At 29.6% G+C, this 23,616-nt stretch overlaps 1 protein-coding gene across 1 annotated transcript in view; it reads right to left on the bottom strand.

The window, feature by feature from the left end:
• Positions 1-3,463: 3,463 nt before the first annotated feature.
• Positions 3,464-23,616, bottom strand: part of LOC142323623 (synaptojanin-1-like) — a 116,936-nt gene continuing 96,783 nt past the window's right edge. Inside the window, exons 19-21 of the mRNA XM_075363499.1 lie at positions 21,626-21,761; positions 14,606-14,706; positions 3,464-12,606 (exon numbers count right to left, since the gene is read on the bottom strand). Coding sequence (XP_075219614.1) covers positions 12,286-12,606; positions 14,606-14,706; positions 21,626-21,761 — 558 coding nt within the window. The 3' untranslated portion in view covers positions 3,464-12,285. The remainder of the gene's footprint in view (positions 12,607-14,605; positions 14,707-21,625; positions 21,762-23,616) is intronic.

The following is a 23,616-nucleotide window of genomic DNA, read 5'->3' as shown; positions in this document are numbered from 1 at the left end:
AGCATTTTTCTATCAATCATATACCACTGGTTTTGGTGTTGTTGAACTCCTCTTGGAGTTCAACAACACCAAAACCATTTAGTGTACAGTTTGAGATCATTCTAGAAGTACCACACACAAAATTACTAAACTTCTGTAATTGGATAAATAAATTATTCTGCAACTTTAGTTAATGCATAATAAATATAATTCACAACCATATCTACTTCTGCATGTCAATTTGCATCCCTTGAACTACATGGCACATAAAACCAGAATTGTATACTATCACCAAATGAAATGAATTGTATGACAAACTTATATTTTATTTTTGTAGACTGTTCAACTAATAATGAATACAACTGTTTTCATTGCTGACAACAATTTCACAAATTGTTTACAATATTTTTAATAAATTTTATTGTTTTAATTTGTTGATATCATTATCTGATGATGTCAAAAAATGCTTAAAAACATTTTGTACATAAACCATAGTTTCATTATTCTCAATTCCCTCTTTGTACAATTTTTGACATTCTAAGCAGATTGTCATTAATTTATGAACTGATTGTGTATTGCTTGAAAACATTATGTTCATTACTTGCATATTAAATAATTCACTAAAGTAGCTAATAAAATAATGTTAAACTGCATACCATAATTACTGGACTAGGCAGTCAAGTAATATGTTAAATATTAAGTAATATTAAAAGCTAAACTTTCTTAAAAAAAGAAAAAAGTTTGTATTCTTTATATGGCTAATTCAGGATTAATGTTTAGAATAACGACTGAGTGACTTTAAGGATGGATATATTTAAGACATAATTAAAAAAAAAATTGGTTATAAGTATTAAATATATGAAATTGTAAATTGTTTTGGTAGTTAAACATGCATTTAAATAATTGTGGATTAGTATATAATTTATTTACAAATTATGTTTTAATGTTCATTTGAAACTGTTATGTTAATGTTTTCAAATGATTATTGTCTAAAATATCCCTTTAAAAAAGAATTAACTAACTTATAAAATGTAATTTGTATAAGTATTCTTATATTATTTTTTTATAATATATACTACTGTTAATTTCAATTTTATTAGCTTATAAATAAATACGAAAGTTTGTTTGTATCAGTATCACGTGAGAACCAACCCAATGATCCCTTTCAAATTTGCAGGACACATTCATGTTATCTCAGGGAAGACTTTAAGCCATAGATCAAGGTTCTAGCCCCTTGGGTGTGAATTAAAAATATTCATTAAAGAAAAAAATATTAATTCATTATTAATATTTCTGTCACCATGGCGACAAGAATAAGTTATGAATTTTTTGTGGTCAAAGTTGTGGGTACTGTAGTTTCTATAGTTACTACTATTTTGTCTTGTGCAATTTAGTTTCTTTTTCAGGTTTGTATAAAGCCTGATTACGTTAATTGTAATTTATCAGTATTTTTTTTTCAACCATGAGGGTAATGAATATTATGACCCTGGGTCCAGCCCTGTGAGCTCCTGCGTCGATCTGGGCCCCAGGGGTAGTGCCCCAACTGGCTAGTAGTTCTATATAATGATTATATTAATATGAGTATATTAATTACAATAAAACAAAGAAAACTACTAAGTTGCTATAGCAACTTATCACTTTATTAAGTTACCAAGTACATTTCAACATATTTTAATTTAATGAAAACCCCCTGCCAGGTTGAAGCAGTTTTATAACACATTGTTTCACTACAGAACTAGGTATATTAATCTGTTATATTAAAATACATCCATCTTTCTTATGGCTGTTACAATATAAAACACCTGAGGTTCAAGAGGCAAGTCAGTTGCTTTCTCCGAAATAATGATATTCACTATGTATACTCAGTCCCTTTGGTGAACAAAATACAGGTGTTGCTTGTAGAGTTGAAAATTACCTGCTTATCAATTTTGATATGATGACACACAACTGTATATTTGGCTCCATGAAGAAAGCAAAAGGAAACATAGGTTAACTATTCACTCTTCATAGATAGTCTGGCATGAGATCCTGTTATTCTTAGAAATGGCTATGTCATTTTTGGGAATGACTTGTGATTCATGTCAGGTCATCTACAACTGTTATAGTTGGCATATAAGATAAAGATGCACATATAATGATAATAAATTGCAGGATGCATATAATAAAAGTATTTTTACCAATGAAGATATTATTAGTTTTTTAATTGTGATATTACAATGGTTGATAATTAATATAACTTATGATCAATAAAAGAAATCTGAAGTTTCACTTGAGAATAAATATTACTTTTATTTGATAATGACCTTATTACTTCCAAGTAGGATGTAGGAAGTGAGAAAACAAGCATCAATTTACATTCATCAGTCACATCAATTCATTCATCAATTAAGAAATATACTGATGAATTAAGTTTAATTTAAAAGATATAAAAAAATTATATCACAGTGAAATTGCAGATAAACAGAGTAAGGCTACAGTTATTTTTAGGAGTGCTAAAGATCTTTATTATAATCAGAATAATAGTTACATTCATTTAAATTTAATAATTACGAATTTAGTGTACATTTATTTATTGTTCTCAACTTAATAAACTGAAATGATAACAATATTAACTATAAAAAAAATTAAGTGGCATCTATGTGGTGACAGAATATTATATATTATTCACATACTCTAAAATTCAAATGCTGGATTTAAATACATGACACATTTTTCCTCTTAGTATTCCTTAGCGAAATAATTGAATTTCATTGCAACAAAGTACAAAATACGCTTTGTTCTTGTCCATAGTAAATTAATTAATGTTCTTGTCTTGTAGACTTAATTAAAATTATATTAATTTCAATTTTAAACTGTTTTAATGACAAATTGAATCAATTGTATAATACAATGTTTTTTAAAAAAATTATTACAAATCGTTTCAGTCGTCATTGTGATCATCCTCAGTGACTGGTACTACTGTTTTCACCCTGGTATCATCTGATGTTACTGCTGGAAGTTTCTTTTTTTAAATTAGGCAGACATGTATTGCTTTGAATTATGTCTTTTCAATTAGAATATTGTTGTGTTTTTGTATATAATTTGGTTCAGTTTGTAGTTTAAACATTTAAAACTGAAATTAATTTTATCAGGATGACCAATTTGGTAAATGCTTTCAAAAAATTAAAAAAAATCTCAGAAGATTTTTTTACGAGTTATTTAGCATTTTTGTTACAGAGTGTTTCTGTGATGCACCTGATAAATGAGTTGTAAAATAGCTTTGCAAAGGTCTACTTAAGTAGTTTTCATGTATATTTAGAAAATAAGTCTTATTTAACTTTCTTTAATCTTTTTTTTACCATTTACACATAGTCACACACATAATTATACTAAGGTGTTATGAAAAAAAAAAAAATCTATTAAACACTAAAATGAACAATACTTACATATTAATTATATGGCATATCTTATCTAATTATGAATAGCTTTGTGCTCAGTAGAGGGTTAAAATATATTTTTCAACACAAATACAGTAATTAATCTTAAAAGAAAACTGCATTTATCATTTATGTATCTAACAAAGTATTATTAACTGCAGCCATGAAGTTATCTCTAATCATCTTGTAATCCAGCTTTTAGCTTTGAAGTAATGGGATTACTTTTATTGTATAATGATAAGAATAAACAAAACCAAAAATTGTTTAGAATATGTGTTTATTAAGTAGTATGCAGCATTATGCTCCAAGTAAATATTTACAATTATTGCTAATGCCAAAAATAAACTAGTGCTAAGATTTAATCACAGATATCTAAACATAAAATCACAGAACTTAACAGAAATAATGTTATTCAGAAAGCACTTTATTTAATTAAGAAATAAACAGACAATACAAAAATAATAAATAAAAAAAAGAAAAAAAGAAAATTAAATTGCATATATCTGTATATGATGGTATTGTAGTTATAATACTGATATGATTTTTACTTAATTGTGCTTAGCCAAGGAGGACATTGTTTTTATGTTAATATTTGTTTTTCTCTAGCTACAGATTAAATAAATGAAAAACCTTTTAATAGAAGAAAAGAAAACAAGGTCAAATGATACATTTTGAACTATGCATAACAATTATGTGTATATTACATTTAAAAAAAAAAAACATAGTTCCATGTTTTGCTATTTATATTTTTATTATTTTTGTTTATTCAATGTTAATCTTGTATTTATGAAGAAAAATTCAGTGTTGGTTATCAAAGAAATCAGCTAAGCAGTTTATTATCAAGCAGAGTACAACTATCTTATAATTTTAAAAATATTTTATTGTAGTACATGAACATTTCAACTAATTTTTCAGGACTAATTTGTTTAAACCCAGAATTCTATATGTGTATGAATTTCTGGCAAAATTAAAATGGCAGATACTGGCAACCGTTTTTCATGCATGTATAGAGGAAAAAATGTGTTACAACAGTTGTGACAGTTTGCCATTTCAATTTTCCAGGATTCTATTTTAATTCTTAGGTTAGTGTAATTTCTAAACAAAAACTGAGCATTGAGATTTTTTGACCAAAAATAATATTAATTTTGTAACGTTAACAAATATTTAGGAAATAAATGTCATCAATTATTTAAAATGAAACGCTCAATGTATTCTATTACTACAACTTTTTTTTTTACTTTTTCTTCTTTACCTTTAATAGTAATAGTATGAATTGAACCAATTTCATTACATTTTAAAGAAAATACAGATTATAATACATAAAATTAAAAACCAAAAGAAAAAGAAATAAAATATTTATAAAAATAAGATGAGACCTTATTGATTAACTACTATACTTGTGGAATGATCCAGAGATTGCTATGTTGACATACACTAACAAAATATAATCCATAAAAAAATAAAAATAAAAAAGAGTTGAAAAATAAAATAAACACAACTAATAATTAAACCCATAAACTAACTGTTGTCTCTACTTCAATGCAGCCCTCACATAATTCACTAATTTTGATCAATTTTCTCCAGTAAGTACATTTATTATTTCATGTTCCCCAGTACTCCACTTCCCAAATACTGAATGAAGTCTAAATTCATCCAAGATTGGAAACTTTGAAGGTGACAGTGTTTTCCTCTTTAGTATGTCACATAAAGGACAGCATCTTTCATCTCCCTCCTGACCTGGACGACTATTCAATGGCAACATGGCACTTCTTATTTTAAATATCACACTAATAAAACTTCTAGTATAGCTGTCATTCAAATATGCTCTTTCTCCCAGAACTAGATTTAATTTAATATAAATACTACGATAAAAAGAACTATCCATTCATTCAAACAATACTTAAATTCTTCTTCCAATTTCAGCCGCAAATTTACCCAGCCATATCTTTAAAATATCCACGTCACAACCATATTTTCCCCCCACTTCTGACCAATTTTTAGCCCAGCTAATTTCCTTCTAATTACCTGTTCTGACAATTTCTTTGGTAATCTATCATCAGGTAAACAAGGTTTTATAATATAATTTTTAATTTATTTTTAAGTTTTCAAAAATTTCATCTTAAATATAAGTTTTCAAAAATATTAATCTAAACTGGTTTTATTATAGTGCACAATTAAGTACTTATTACTTCTAGAATGTCATCCTCAAATTTCCATTACTCTAATGCTCGAAAATATCCACCTTACCTAAAGACCATTACTTATGAGTTAGCTAAGTTTACTGCTAGATTCTGTTTCTTGCAGTAAGTCTTAAAGATGTTTATCATTTTCTGGAGAATTTTAAATTCTGATGCAAAAATCATCTGCATATAATAATACTCTATGTTCATATCCTTTATCTTTAAAAATTTTGAACATTTTCATAACATCATTTTAAGCTTAATAAATTAATTATTCCTAGATCATTTAAAAGTTGTACAAAATTCTTACTGCACAAAATCCAAAATTCAAATTACAGGATTGCTTACCAAAGAAGGTTGTCAGGAATTTAAACAGGTTCATCAGGATACATTCATTACTGGTTCAAGATTTTGAAAATTGTTTTCTTTATTTACTGTTGGGCAGGGGCCTATCATCTATCAAATTCTGTGAACAAGAATTGGAGATAAACCAATTAATATGATTTGTATAATTGAAAAATTTATATTATTTGTTCTATACTTAGCTAGAGGTAAAGTTAAATTTTATAACCAGTCATTTAAAGTCAATCCATTACACAGTATTATGCAAATTAGTCCTGCAGGAGGCACAGCATATTGAAACTGAATGCTGGAACACCGTTCAGATACATTCTGTCCAATTAATTGATACAAAAAAAGGAAGCATGCATACCTATAAGGGATCACTCAAGTAATGACACTGCTAACTTGTGAAAATGCAAAATAAAATGTTCATTAACTGCAAGATAAATAATCAGAACAATTGTATTTACTTAAAGAAACTGGGAATAATAAAATATAAATTAAGGGAATACTTTTATCTTTTTACTAACAGTATTCCAATCTAGCTAATTACATTAACATAAAGGCTACAATACACATTAAAACTTTCATTAATGTAACTATAAAAATCTGAACTACAATTGAAAATCCTTAAAAAAAATAATAAACTCACTGCTGACCCAAAAAAAAATTATGTTTATCATATGTCGAATATAAAATAATAAAAAAAAAATATCAATATGCCTCACACTGTAATAAAGAAAGAAATACAATAAAAAAACTAAACATCCAGCAATTTTTAGACCTGATCTTATCAGAAACATATTGTGACATATTATAAATATAGTATAACCTTCACAATCAAGCACATCATGAGTGTAGGACACAACAAAGATAATGCATACTGATGTACAATATAAAATGAATAAGTGTAAGGTTAATTACCAGTTAATGTACAGTGATATCAAGTTAATGTGTTGGGCAAGAATGGCAAATAAATAATAAATATCTGGAATGACTAGTGATAAAGTTTATCAGATTTTAAATATAATTCAAAATTCCTAACTACATTTCCTAACTTATAAGCAAAGTATTATTTATAAATACAGAATATAAAGCTATGTATCAAAATACAATCAATTTCTGATTATTTGCCAGCAAATTATCTACAGCGGAGAAGAAGTAAAGTTAAATAAATAAACATTTTAATTAATAAAGGGCACAAATAAATTGTTACTTTTTGAGTAGCAATTTTTGTGTTTGTTATAAAATGTTAAAATCTACAAAACAAATTAATTATACAGAGCTGGAATCTGGAGGAAATCTAATAAAAATGTGAATAGTCATTAAAATGTGTGCATATCATCTGGTTTTCATCAACAAAATTAAAATAATTATCTTAATAAGTATCGTGAAAACAAAATAGACAAGAAAATCCACAACTTTTTATTGTAAAAAAAAAAATTATAATTTCCAGAAATGATTTTTTTCTAGTAAGACAAGGATATTTAAAAAAATATCTTTTTATTGTAAAATATTACAAATTGTTTATACTGCTATAAACAAGGAATTATATTTTTCCATGTATTTTAAGTTGATTTTCATTAATTAACTGATCTGAATAATATTTTGAAATTCTTCAAATACCTAGGGCAGCTTTGGTGAATCGGATCCTGATGACAGCTGCATATTTTGTGCATGAGGATAGTCTATTTGTAACTTATTTCTATCCTGCTTTGCCAGCCCAAGATGTGTAGTTAACTACGAGGCATATTCATAAAGTAAGGGCCGTTTGGTCATTAAAAAATAATTAACTTGTGAGAAAAGGTTTTTACTTAGTTTTAGTTTACTACAGATCTACTTCACTTTTCTACATAATCACCATTCAGTTCTAATAACTTTTCGTAATGCTATACCAGTTTCTTTAACCCCTTTGCATAAAATTCTGCTGCCTGGAAGTTGAACCAGTTGACAACGGCAGTCTTGAGTTCCTTGTTTTTTTCAAACTGTTGTCCACCAAGCCACTTTTTGAAATTCAAGAAGAGGAAGTAGTCGCTAAGTACAAGGTCGCAACTATATGGAGGGTGGTCAAAAAGTTCCCAATGAAAATTCTGAATCTTCTTGGTTAAGGCAGCGGGGATGAGGACGCGCGTTGTCGTGAAGGATTATGCCGGACGACAGTTTCCCTACGCCGTTGATTTTGGATGGCACGTCTCAATTTAGTGAGCATTTTGCAGTACACGTCAGCTGTAATTGTTGATCCACATTCCATGAAATCAACCAAAATTATGCCCTTTTTGTCCCATAAAACAGTAGCCAACATTTTTCGACTTCAGTATGGAGATTGCTTAAAATTTTTAGGTTTTGGGGAAATTGAATGGTGTCACTGCATTGACTGTTGTTTCGATTCTACATTGGTGTAAGATATCCACGTCTTGTCGCCCATAACAATGTGGGAAAACAAATCATCTCTATCTCTTTGATAGCGGTCCAAAAACACTCGTCCACTGCACATTCTTTGTTCTTTATGTTAGTTGGTGAGCATTTTCGGTACCCACATTGCACACAATTTGTAATATCTGAGCTTTTATGTGACAATTGTGAGGATAGAGGTGTGTCCAACATGCAGAAATTCATCAGCCAGAGCATTAATCATCAATCGTGATCACATCGCAGTTTTTGGTTCACTTGTTCAATGATTTCATCAGTCTGAATACTGGGCCTGCCACTCTGCTCTTGTCATGCACATTTGCACAGCAATCTTTAAAGTCTTGACACCATGGTCTAGCCTTTCCTCCTCTCATTACTATAGGTCCATATACTAGGCACAACTCCCAAAGAATTTCAGGAGCTGAAGATCCTTTTGCGCACAAAATTCGAATCACAGTGTGCACTTCACAACTGGCGGGAGAAACAATTGTCAGACATTGCAATCTGCATTCACTGGCAGGCAAATGTGTACTAAATCAAAACAACAACTGCAGTGGCTTTGTAAATAGCCAATAGACGGCCTTGCTTGCATGAAACTATGTTCAGACCCGCTAATATTTAAATATAAGCCGACAGCCCTTACTTTATGAAGATACCTCGTCAAACAGAATGGTTGGCAGCAGAGATAATTGAAAAACATTAGTGTTATAATGTCTATGCCAGTCTGATTTATATACTTTTATTATATAAGAAAAAAAGAAGAAATCAGTGTTACATATACCAAAAAAAGTTCTATAAAAAATGTTCTAGTTTGTTTAGGTGTATTTCAGTAATAAAATATAGTGAAAAACAAACAATAGAAAATTTTATATCATTAGGAAAACAATTCTGTTTAGAAAATACTTCTAATTTCAAGTAATGTAATATACAGAAAAAAACATAAAAATATGCTCACAAACATCATGAATGCTAATAATTCCAGAAATATGCAAAAACTCGGCTTGAATGGGATTACAATGTACCACTCTTATGCAACAAGACTATGATTTGGATTTAATTATGGGTGTTACTTTAAAACTATTTTTATATACACTGTAACAAATTTCTTTCTGATTCTACTTATTTATTGTCTAAGTTTTACTTGAATTAATTTTTCGCCCTCAAAAAAAATACTTCAATTAATATTGATATAATTCTAGCTGTTATAATATAACAATCTTAGGGTAAAAAACTTTTCATAACTGATTCATTGTACTCACTAATATTCTTGATTCATGTAAGTAAAAGTACATCTTGCTTTTGGCTGAGAATTTTGCATTGGTTTTATAAATCTGCATAGGAGTGACAGAGAGATATGTAACTTTTTAACACAGTCTAAGACATTATTAAATAAAAGTATTTTAATACAAACACTGACAAGCAAATATTTTTACCAAATTCATAAAGTATTAATAATTAATATTCATACCTCTGGTAGCCAGCTATACAAACCAATTACTGAAAATAATTGGGAACTAAATGCATACACTTTCTTAAAAAATGAATTATAATCATAATGATTTAGGATCTCATAACAAAACGATTCTAAAAGTTCAGTAAGTACTGTACAACATATTATATACAAATTATAAAGAAAACAAACTGAACAATATACATTACTATACAAAATACATCAGTAATAATATTTTTTACAATAAAAAACTGTAAACAATTTGCTTACCCATTTATTTAACAAAAAAGTAAGTATGATGATCCTTCTTTACTATCACACATATCAGGGATAAATTGAAAGAGTTACCAAAAAAATTCAAAACTTAAAACTCAATTACTGTCTGAAGTATTTTCTCTCTAAAGACAATATACTATGACTACTTTTTTCTTATGCTATTTTAATACAGAATACAACTTTTAAAAATTAGTATATAAGAGCTGGTTTGTGCAAATCTACAAAAAAGAATACTTGATAGTGATGACAAGCACTGGTGACAAGGCAGACAGCATGTTCACTCACAAGGGAGCTGTCATCAATATTCCGTTACACGAAAATAATTCAAAACAGCACACAATTTTTGGATAATTAAATTTCTTAGAGAATGAAAAGCCATTCTGAAAAAAAAGCAAATTGAAATTGGTCAATTCATCAGAGATTTACATGGAAACAAAGAATCAGTTTCTAACTGAAAAATATACACCACTCTGATGTTCAGCTGTTGAGGGTAAAAATGTGTGCTACGAAAGTAAGATAGGGCACGGATGTTCAGCTGTTACACTACTTGAATCGGTAATATCAGATTTTATTACAATCACTTTAAATAATTAAGTATTGTATAATACATAAGTTGATCTCCATTATATTGGCTTAAAATATAACATTTTTAGGATTTGAAATTCAGAGTAGTTTAAAATGAGATAAGTATTGCAATGGGATGAAACTTATAATAATTTGTCTAGTGAAATATTATTAATGTTTTTAAAGAAGTAATATGCTCATACAAGTTCTATTGATAATGCGTGCATCATTGTATTACATATTCATATTTTTTTTATGAAGTGGACATACAATGCTATCAGTTGAGAAAATCTGTGCAGAGGGTTTTTAAGCTGTAATCTATTCACATTATTTTTGGTCTAAAAAGAAAAGTTTATATAGCATGATTATTTCATATATTTAAAATCATCTGGGATAAAATAAAACATAATATGCTGTATTTAATAAGAAACTGTAGTATATTTTTTCTTTATAGAAATAAAATCTAAAAAAAGAATTCTATTTGATTTGAATGTAATATTGAAAATTTCCAACTGCTACGAATAGAAGTACAAAAGAACACTGGTTTAAGGGATAGTTTGAAGCACAAAAAACACAATTTTGAATGTTCTCTTATCTGTTATTTGTTCAAGTATTCAACAATTTTGTTTAAAAACAGTTAAGATGATTACATGGATATACTGCAATTGGTGAGGTGAAAAAACTGCCAAATCAGCATAACACGATCTAATTACATCCGATATTATCATATTTTATTATGAAATATCAACTAAAAGCAAAATCTAATTTTTCTAGCTAGATTACACTTATAAAACAAAGTTAACAATAACAATGAAGTGTGACATCAATAATATTTTCCTATTAATTAAAATACTCAGAATTACTGATTTTTTTTATAGACTACAAAAAAATGCAAAAAAACCTATGAAGACAAAAGAGATACAGAGTATGATGAAGGCTGTTAAATCTTTTAATCTAGTTTCAGTAAAAGTTTATTTGTACTTTGGCCACTAAGGTAAGAAGCAATAATTTTTTCATAATTTTATCAGCAATAAAATATTAAAAAAGACTTTAATTGTCACCTCCAAAATGATGCCCAAGATCCACAACTGATAACAAAAAAAATCCTAACAATTACTTAGTATATACAGTGAAATATAATTTACTGGAATAAAGGAGGGATTCAACTCAAAGAACTAACCCTATTCTCCTACGATCAGCACCAATACTAAATTATACACATTAACTAATCTTATATAATAAAAAAGTAAACAGTAATCTACATATACTACATTTAAAGCTATTTAGGAAACTTTCAATTATTAATTAACAAAAATAATATTACAACACTATAAAAATAATGATGATGCCGCAATTAATGTACATTAAAGCTCTAGTATTTGGCACCCTGTTTTACCAAAACAGTTTAAAACTATTTAGTAACTGTTCTGTATTAAATCAGATGGCATGACATGTGTGGTTTGCTGAAATTATATACTAGTTCAACCAAGGACTTTTGAATTGTTCATTAAACTGTTAATAAGTATGATAAAATGAGACAAAAAATTTTTTAAAATTTGCTGGTTACACATTACACTTATACTGAAAATTGTTGGTTTCACAGGTGTCAAAATCAGAGCTTTAACTATACATGAGCAATAAAGGAGTAACTTATAACAAATTCAAATGTCTACAGATTTTTACTGCGAGGAGGTATTGGAGGTGGAATACCAAGTCTAGGAGGGACAGGTGGAGGTATATTAATCTGTCGTTCAGGTAATGGTGGCGGTGGTGCTGCAGTAAGTACAGGTGGAGGAGGAGGTGGGAATGATGGAATAGTTGCTTCAAAACTATCTGTTGTAATTTCTTCATATATTAAATCATTTAACTTTTTATATGTGACAGAGCCATCTTGTTCTGCTTTCATAAATGCACCCCTAGATATGGGTTCCTGGTAATCGTTTGACTCAACTTGAGGAAGAGGTAGCTTTGGTGGTGCTTTTAATTGTACCTGTAAAATATAAATTTACAATCAATTTGAAAAGAAATATTATAAAAATCTTAAACTATCTTTCTGACTGGATTTCAATAATTTGTGATTTTATCTTTTAAATATGGAATAATTAGAATTCAAATATCCATTCAGATAATTCTTATAAATACCATTACCACTTATGAGCTATTAAACTGCAATATTCTGAAAACTGTTCTAAATGGATACTGTTGATTCACTGTATAAAACAACCACTTAGCAAAGCAGCTGTTAGAAAGAGGTGAAAGGGATGATATAAAAAATTCAACAATATAATAGTATATTACACATTAGTGATAGCAAGTAAAATATAATATACTACAGCATAAAACTACATCAACATACTATTTACAAAAAATACATAATATTATTAAGAAACCTATCAAATTTATAAGGTATTCTAAAACCTATCTTTTAATAGAGATTACTTGCAAAGGTACAGAGGTAATTTTAATTAAATGTATTTTAATGTCTTAAGTCATCAGTTTGTGCATCATAGCGTGGTACAAAATAAAAAAATAAAAACACATGTTTAATAAACTGATGGCTAAACCATTGATTGATATGTCGCGGATTAGGATAAGTCAACCATCTCCAGGGTCATTTGATAGCGGGCTAATACTGGGTAGGAGTAGGCTCTGGTTAGATGGGAAGGAAGCAGCCAATCAGATTTATTTCTAATATTTTATTGAAATTAATCTTTTTAAGATTCATACTACTTCTCTGTACTGTTAAATATATTTCATTAATAGATAATAATAATTTATAAATGTAAAATATATAATTATATTATTAATATAAACCACCTAGTACAGAATATTTAATATGATGTGATAAGAGCCATATAATGTGGAGAATGTAGAAATAGGCTGTAGACTGACTAGCTCTAGTTTAAACCAAACCATGTTAGTTACAATAGCTGATTTTTGTATTATATTTCCTTATTAAATATGTTATATATGTCATTTTTAATCAACCTTTATATAATAAATTCATTTAAAACATAAAGGGGTTTAAGAATATATGCATCTGTATTTTCTTAGTACCTCTCACTCCAAACTCCAATAAAATTATCAAGAGGTTAATTTTATTGGAGTTGGAGTGAGAAGGACTACTACATCAATAACCAAGTAAAAACAGGTTGGGAATCCAATCCCACTTGGAAACTATGTCATTGAACAGATTTGTGCCAGGAGCTGAGTGAGGATTATCCTCCTAGTCAAATGGCCTTACTGCCTCAGGAAGTAGTGATGCTATAAAGCTGGGCCATCAAGTGAGTAATGGAAATAAATTATCAAATTAGTGTGTTTAGGAATCCTTGAGAAGGCAGTTTCTCCACCTAACTAGCTTTGCTGTATGGCTGATAATCCACGTAAAATGAAGTTAATACATTTAGAAAAAAATTAAGAAAGTGAAAAATAGAAAAGATTTATGAAGTAAAACGATTTTTTGAAAATGGAACATAACTTCTCTTACTGAAAAGAAGTGTAAGGTAGTGAATGGAATTGAAAAATACAAGTAGGGGAAAACCAACTGAACGAACAATATAGCAAGGAGAAAGAGTTATGTGTCAAAATATATGACACATAAACATATATGTAACTCTTTGTTACATGTTTTGCATGTTACAATCACATAGATAACAATCATACCAAAGAGTAATATATTGAACAACTGTAAAGAAAATTAAATTTCTTGTGAATTTAGGGATGAACAACTTGTGCAGTAAAACTGATGTGTTAAGCAAGTTGCTAATAAAAATGCAAATTTATTAGAAGAATATAATGAAAACATTGTAATACTAAACATGTTTGGTAGAAGTTTCTAAATATCAGTTCTGACTGAAGATATAAACAACAAATAAAACACAACTAAATTCTACATGAGTGTGTATTAATAGAATAAAAAGGAAAGTAAGCTTCAGGCCTTAGCTTCTACAAATATAGAGAAAGTTTATGAGACAGAAAACAATTATTACTTTTGGTTTATACAAAGGAGAAAATGTTGATGTGGATTTTAGACTATTTCCAGCTTCCCAAGAATCAGTACCTCCATTATTCACATCCAATTTCTCCTCACCTGTGACAAAGAAATGAAAAATAAAAATTTAATTTTAAAACTCAGATGAGTAAATTTTATTTTTTCAGGTAGTACATACTGTAATATGTTCAATACTTTCAGTACAGATTTAATTCTGGAAGTAAATTAAAGAATATCTATATAAGTGACAAAAATAATTACAAAACTGTCAGTGAAATTTCTTTCTTCTTTTGTTACAATATAAATCTTACAGATTATCTTATTACCTTCATAAAATGGAAAAAATAATGATAGATGAAATATATTGTACGTGAAATCACATGTGTAAAAAAATATTTTTTAAACACATAATTTTAATTAATAAATCCTAAAAAATTAGTCTACTATTGGAAATATATACATCTGAGTAAAATACAACTGTAGTTGTAGAACAATAGCAATCAATCATGACTGTCAACGAATAAGAAACTGGTTTACTTTAGTCTGAGGCTGAAGACCATACCTGAGTCACTGATGTCTACAATGGCCAATATACACCGGTAAAACATTTAAACTTCATTTCAAAAAATCCAGTAAATACAGTACAACTTTATTATAAAAATATTCAAACAAATATAACAAAAAAAACAATTGTATTCAGGCAGTCCTTGAATTTTCAAACATTATTTGTTCTTAGGTTCCTGTTAGAAAGTCAAGTGATATGCTCTTATATTAAAACATGGTGATTCTATTCTAAATATGAACAAATACTTATAATAAATTACTTTATTTTCAATACTGGTATTTACACAACTTGTAAACTTTATTCTATTGTTTTTAGCAGATATTAACATTTGTAAGCACATTAAATACCAATCAAATCAAAAAAGGGACATCGTCCTCTCTTCATCAGTTTCCTTTAACTATGGAAAATTAAATTATTCTACATTCTTAAAGATTCTAAGACTTCATTATTATTCTAAGGATTTTTTTTAATTTCAGTATTTTCATTTTCCAAAACTTCAATTTTTTTATTTTGTTGTTCTATTTCTTGTTCTTTTTTCTGATGGTCTAATAATTGAATTATTCTGCTTTATACACAGGCATGATTAGGCTTATCCAGGTAATAAACAAAAATATTTTTGATAGATTTTACTTTGTTTTGACCAATGTTATTGTTATTCCATTAAAGCATTGTTTATGTACAAATTAAAGAATTTCATAATTAATTATTATCTCTGATAAGCAGCTCAAAGGTATAAATTAATCGTTCAATTTGCCGGAATTATATTTTCCTTTAGGTCAATTACATCCTTATCTTACCTCATAAAATGTGATCAATATAAAAAACACCCAAAATTACCATAGAAACATCTGCACAGAACGAACTCTTGATTACTCTAGTCCCCAGTAGTTTCACTATAAGGAACCTGGTAAGATCTTTTCCAACATCCCGGCAAACTTGCCAACTTCTTTTCAAATTTGCATAAAATTCTTTTAAAATATGCGTTAAAAGATGAAATATTGAAGTTTTATGATAAATATTTTTACTGGCTCTGCCTTCAGCTTTATTCTCTTTATCTACCCCATTTTTAGGGCTGGATTTTGATTTTAATTTTTTTTAAGTCATCATTAGACAAAATTTCAGATAAGATGTGATCAAATATTGTGGAAAATGTTCTTTCATATTTATGTATCCATAAAAATATAAACATGTTATATATTTGTAATTATTTTTCCAAGAAATTGTATATGTATATTCAGTACGGCAGTGGTTCCTGACCTTTTTTGACCGATGACACACTTCACTGAATACCCATGATAAGGTGACACCCTTATTTGTTTTTGTTTAATAATGATGATAATAACATAGTATGTAGTATCTAATTATATGTATCAGACATTCACTGCAAGTTCAGTATGTTGGGTGGTGTCAGAGAAAGACAAAGATAAGTGCCTGGAATACCGACCTACCTATACTGGAAGTCCGACTAAAAAAAAATTTATTGTTTTTTTTAAAAAACTCACCACTACAATTAATGTGAAGTCTGCGCTTGGTGTGTTCCACAGAGTTGTCAACATGCAAAGCATTTTTAAGATATACCAATCTGTTTCTCTGTTTAGCTTTCACTATTTTCCCTGTAGAAAGTGCTAATTCACACAAGTATGATGTTGAAAACAGCAGCAAAATGTTTATAGCTCCTTGGTGAATGTGGGATTCTGATATCATGCATAAATCCAAAAGGACTGTATGAAGTGTCTAGAAATTTTATTTTCATGGTAGAATCACATGACAAGTCTAATGATCCAGTTTTTCATTGACAGTTCAAGTTAGTGGCATTTTGTATGTTGATCTCACCAGGTGTACCAAAAGGAGAAATTACACATTCTAACTCTGAAATGGACAAGGTAGGGAAGAATTTTGTCACTGAAGTTTGTAACGAATTTAGGTGTTCTTTTATTAACTTCTTCAAGCATTCTTTGTTACTTTATGTAAGCTGATTTTCAAAACTTTCAACCTGAGGAAAACAAAATAACTTACCTCCTATAACTGAAGACTACAGTTTATTTTTTGAAAATTCTTCCATTTTGTTTGTGGTTGAAATAATATTTTCTGTTCTGTATTGCATTCAAATAATTCAATCTGTCAAAAGTTTTTGGCAAGAAATGCTAGTTTGGCACACAAAAAGTTATCTTCCAGAAGTATTCCATACACTACCTTTTTGTCTTCAAAAAGAATAAGAAACTTGTCTTGAAGATCTACAACTCGTATCAATGCATTACCCTGAGAAAGCCAACACATTTGCAGTTCTTAAACAGTTTACACTTAACTGATCTTATTCTTAAATAATTGATCATTTCAATAATCGTTCTTAACACCTGTTCTAAAGGCCCCCCTCAACAATTCTCATAATTAATGCCTCTCTATGAAAAAAAAAAACAATGAGTTATCACTATAGTTGGGTTCACTTCCCTGTCAAAACTTATAAAACCTTCGATTTTTCCGTTAATGCTGCTCCTCCATCAGTACAAAGAGAGATGCAATTTTTCCAGGAAATATAATGTTCAACAAAGTAATAATGATTTTTAAAGAAAATCATAAATATCTTTGCCTGTAGTAGTAGTTGTTTTAAGTTCTTGCAAAATAAAAATTGTTCAATTATACCTAAATTATATTCGAAATTAATAAAGTTTATTAATTGGTATTTACCAATTGCATTAGTACTTTCATCCAACTGTAGAACAACCACAGTAACCCCCACCAATTTGCTGTTCACATTAATTTCAATGTCGAGACATATCTTTTATTCTACAGCTGACAGTATTTATTGGATAACAGAATTTTGGATATTTTTTCTTCTGCAGCGTTACCAAACATTTCAAATTTTTTTTTGCAGCTGGTAATATTAGTTTTTTTGCCTGTATTATGAAGTTTTTTTTGTTGGGCTATTTACTCAAATACTGCATTGAAGCATACAACACTTTGTCAGAAACAGAAATGCATTTTATTAATGCAAAAGATGTTCAAAATATTCTCTTGGCTTTGAAGCTACATGAGAATAATTACAATTTATTTATGCACTTATTAATGCAAAATATGTTCAAAATGTCTTCAAGTTTATTCAATACCACCGACTGATGTGACAACACTTCCACATATAACGCACTCAAGTATCTGTTTATGCTCATCTCCAAGCCACATAAAACCATATTCCAAGTATTCATTCATTGTATTTATGAAGCACAGCTTGTTTTTGAGAATCCTGAAAGGAATCATAATTTCCACTCACTATTTATCAGTTTTTTTTTGTTTGCTTGGCATTTCTCCCACCACCACCCCATTTGATCACCCTAAAGCATAAGACTGAATGTCAGTGCTACAAACGGCAACTGAGACTCGAACAGTTTAGTGACCAGTATCCTAACATAGCCCCTAGAGCTTACCCAACAGCATGAGTGGACCAAGTGCGGTGCCATACACCACTGTCTTACGTGTCCCAATTGCTCACTTATCATATATTTGCTAAAATGGGTAGGTGCACCCTGTCAACTAATAAAAATATAAATGAAATCCATAATAAAATTTATTTTGTCTAGGCAGCAATTTACTGCCACGCCTAGGTCGCTGAATGCCAGCAAGTACCTGTCCACCATTTTATAGTGCTTGCATCCATAATAATTGACTGGTGGTCAGCCATACCCAGGGTTAGTTTCCCACGGCAATGCAGTAAGAGTCTTTCCCTTAAGTAAACTACAGATGCCAGTTGAACAAAGCAACCGAATCTAGGAACTCATACACAGTCCGACAATGTGGCTTTTGCCACATTGACTTGCTGCTAATAAGTGGCCAATTTCCAATTTTCCCTTTGACCTCTACATTCCAGGGTGACCCAATCTCTGCCCCCCCCCCCAAGGCAGGGGGCAAACATCAGGTGTTCATTTGACTGGACCTCCCTGCAGATGCACAGTTCATCAGCTGCCAGGTGAAACTGAAACAGATATTGGTTCAAGTTAGTGCAGTTGGTGAGCACCTGAGCACCTGTTGCCCTTAAAAACAAGCTCAAGGCATACCATCCCCCAGATCTGGTATAAACTTATTCAAGGATCTTCTCTTAGTCGTGGTGTCCCATTCCAGCTGCCATGCTTCCATCATGAGGCTCTGCAGCCTCTTCCATACTTCCATAGGCACAAGATGGGCAACTGAACAAAATTAGATCCAGTGCATTGTGATCACTGTTCCACTCTGGTACTGGCCTGGCTCGAAACCACATCCCAAATGCCTTAGCCTCTTCACAATCTTCACATGGCTGCCTGAATTTTCACCATTAAATTGATAGAGACAGCCTTTCCCAATTTGATGGTAGCCTCGTAGAAGGCTACCATCAAATTGGTGCCACATAAGAGGTCATGCTTTCAAAGACACCTCGGTATACCATGTAAATTTGATGGCCTGACAACCCACAGTCTTTCTGAGCAATCCTCCTAAGTTAGTGCATTACTGAAATGGCATCTGCCTCTACTTGCCTAATGTGGTTGCTAAACAGCAACCACACCTTGGTACTCAAACAAATCATCTAGGTACTTATGAACTCTAACTCGGCTGATTACACAGCCTTTATATTTAATATGGGGGTTACGACTATACAATAATTTGTCTGCACCCTTGAGAAGCATAAACTTCGTCTTGGGCAAATCTTTAAATTCTGAATGTCCATGCAGCCCTCTACGGTTGACAAGGCCGCCTGTGCCCGGTCTTCTAGGTGTGTCATGAATTACTAAACTAAAGGAGACAGTCATCAGGGAAAGCCTGGTCTGTGACCCCTTCTAGAAATGTTAATCCCAGAAATTCATCTAATACCAGGTTCCACAGCATTGGACTGAGAACGGAATCCTGTGGGCTTCCCTTGGTAATGAATTTTTCCACAACTAGGTGCACATCCTTAAACAGAGCCATACGATTAGACAAAATAGTCACGTACCACGACCTGCAAGGCCGTCCTGTCTTGAAAAATCCATTCGCTGAGGGATAAATCCCTCAATGTGGTAACATTGAACATTGGGCTTATTTCCAAATGGGAATAGTAAGCTAAGCATTGTTGCAAGTGTTCACCCTCACTCAAAATTATCAACAAGTAGAAAAATTAAACTCAGCTTTGTTGCAGGTGTTGACTGGTACAGTCTGTCTCAAAATAAATTTTACCATATTAAAAATTTCATGGTAATTATAAATCATGTTGTACAGAGACTTTTTGAATGGCATAAAATTTATTTTTAAATTCTAAAATTTTGCAACACATCCCATGAGACTGAGTGACATACCAATTGGGAACCACTGCAGTACACTGTAACAAATATCACTAAAGTGAACAGCACCATATGTTCTATACTATATTTTTCTTTCAATTGCTTATGTCTGAACTGTTTATAAATTAAAGATCACCTCTCTTTGAATAAAAAAAAAAGCAAATTTGTATTTACATGAATCATAGCTACACTAGAAAATGATGCACGAGAATGTGGGCATTAATGTACAGTTCAGAGTAACTGAACATTGTAGTTCGTACAAGAATATGTTTCAGAGAAAGATAAAATAAACTAGAACTAGTCTTTTTACAATTAATTTGCATTAAAGAAACATTTTAGCGATTTACAAACTAAACATCAAATTTTGAGGCACAGACTGGGTACTAGTAGGTATTGCCTAAATTGATTATTAATAAAAATGTAAAAAAATAAAATAATTTTATATCTCTGATGTCTCCAGAATACACTGCCTAATTTTGATAAACAAAATATTAAAGGGAAACTCAAGGCTACTTTTTAAATTTCACTCGTATGAACCATGTAGAGTCTGACAGAATTTGATTTAGCCAGAGACTCAAAATACTACTTTATAAAAATTAATTGTAAAATATGATATACAAAGTACTTAAAAAAAGTAACCACTTTTTCTAAAAAAATTTTATTGAATATTTATAGCATTATACGATCATATCACTCTCTTTTCTGATGTACACATTTTTTTACCTTCCACTTCAACAACAAGCTATGAAATGGACTTTTTAAAATACCTTTCAGAGCATTCAATAAATTTTTTTTTATGGATTCTGCTATCTCAAATCTCTGTCGTTTTAATGGAAATTTTGACTTTGAAATAAAAGAAAAAATTGCAATGACTAGTTTGGATGAGTACGGTAGATAAAGGATGCCAATGAGTGAAATTTTTATACAAAACTTACAAATTATTAGTGAAGGGTGGATCAGCACACTGTCATGATGAGTTGTCGCACCAAAGTTCGGGTCTCTTCTCCTCAAATTTTACCTTCATCAAATTTCAATAATTATAGTGGAAAAAATAAATCATTAAATGGCCCAACAATTCCTGAATTTTAAGTGAATATTAGTAAACAAATTTAAAGATACAAACTGTTTTGAATTACATATAGATAGTATAGAGCACAAAAAGTAATTCACATACCTGAATCTTCAGAAATAAGAGGTATTCTGTAATCATACAGAGGTAATGTGTTGTTATTACAAAGATCAACTTCTCTTTCAGTTAAAGCTCTCCAGTTTGGTGTTTTTAATGATAACTGTAAATTAACACCACAAAGCTGCGAAAAAGTACAAAAAAATTGAATTAAAAAAATAAAAAATAATTTAGATATGATTTTTTGTTAATAGCCTTTTATAACTTTTACTGTAATTCAAGGGCACATCATTTGTAATAAAAATCTTAATAAAAACAATTATTTGTGATCTGACTAATCAGTATTTAAAAGTATGAAATAAAAAATGCATCATTCTAATAACAACACAAACATAACAATCTATTTATAAATATACATTCAAAAAACAACTTAACCACCAACCACAGTAACAGAAAAACCTAAAAAAACTAATACCAATAGTTGACCTTTCAGGGATCCCGCATCATCAGTCGCTACACAATTCTATAGAACAAAAAAGAAATAAAAACTTAAAAATCTAGAAAACATAAACACCAAAAACCACAACATTTGTAACAATGCCAACTTCACTGCCAATATTGGAATGATGTAAATTTAAATCTCACACATCTACACTTGACAACATTGTTGCCAACTGCTACAACCCACTATATCTTTTATGTTGATGAATTATATATATATATATATATATATAGATAGAAGGTGAATTTTCCATTGTTTAATACCAGTTTTGGGATATCCCATCATTATGCATTTATCACCTTTCACAAATTTCTTTAAAAAATTATTTAAATATTAAAAAAAATTTAAGAAAACAATTAATACACCTAAAATATTAACTTTCTGGAAGAGACCTAAAGAGTAACTGATAATTTCAACCAATTTTGTTATTTAACTGTTTAAACTATTTTATTCATTTATATATTTTAATTTTTTTTAAAAGTATATTTAAACTTTTAATGAAAACTGTGAAGGGTGATATGTATCTGACGGATGTGGAATAATCCCAAAACTGGTGGAAAAACTGCAACAGAAAATAATGAAAATAAGTAATTTATTGAACTGAATCCTAACAGCAGAATTTAATAATTATTATTATAATACGAGTATATCACCTTTTTCTCATTGTTTGTTACTTAATTATTCCTTGATACCATGAGTTCTTTAATAGTGATCATCATTACCTCGGATAACAATTAAATACATAATACAAAAAAAATATAAATGTTTGTACAGTGGTGCATCCACTCTCAGTCTAATTTAAATTAAAACTGATGCACTGATTTTGCTGCCTGTAATAATGAAAACTGCAGATCAAATAAATAACTAATAATTAATTTATCATCCATTTTAATGCACATATTTTAAATAATTTATATTAAATAAATGATCTTCTTATCCAGTCATCCATCACTACTGAATCTTATTGTTCATTTTTTTTTCATCAATTTACGTCTATTTTTCTTAATGTGATCAGAAATATTAAATTTTTATATTCTAAATTTGTAATAAGGTTGTAAATGATCCTTAAAGTTTAAACTTTTAAACTTTCTGTTCGCATTCTGAAATAACATCTTTTTACAATTAATTATCATTTCTTTAAAATACATGGGTTCCTGCCATACAAGAAGTAATAATAATAAAGGCACATGTGACCAATAAATTTATGGAAGGCAATCAGAAGGCACTAATGGATCCTTTCATAATGTGGATTTATTTGGCCTTCTTCAATGAATGGATGCAGGATTACTTTTGGCAATAAGGATAAAGGAACTGAGGAGTTATACCAAAGAATCCACAGAGTAGTTTCAGATGAAGAGAGGGCCAAGGATAACAGATGGCCATACTGATGAGTTACAAGGTATGAAAAAAGGAAATAAACTTATGCTGGCTAGGGAAAGTGCCTGAGGATTATGAAGAAGAATTATGTTGCACTTTAAGATTACATAGAAAACAAAAATGTGCCTTAAGTTAAATAGGTGCTATAAAGGTTGTGATG

This window comes from Lycorma delicatula, chromosome 4, assembly GCF_047948215.1.
Source record: "Lycorma delicatula isolate Av1 chromosome 4, ASM4794821v1, whole genome shotgun sequence".
In the NCBI taxonomy this organism is placed as follows: Eukaryota; Metazoa; Arthropoda; class Insecta; order Hemiptera; family Fulgoridae; genus Lycorma; species Lycorma delicatula.
Note: the sequence above shows the minus strand (reverse complement) of the source record. Positions and strands in the feature narration are given on the sequence as shown.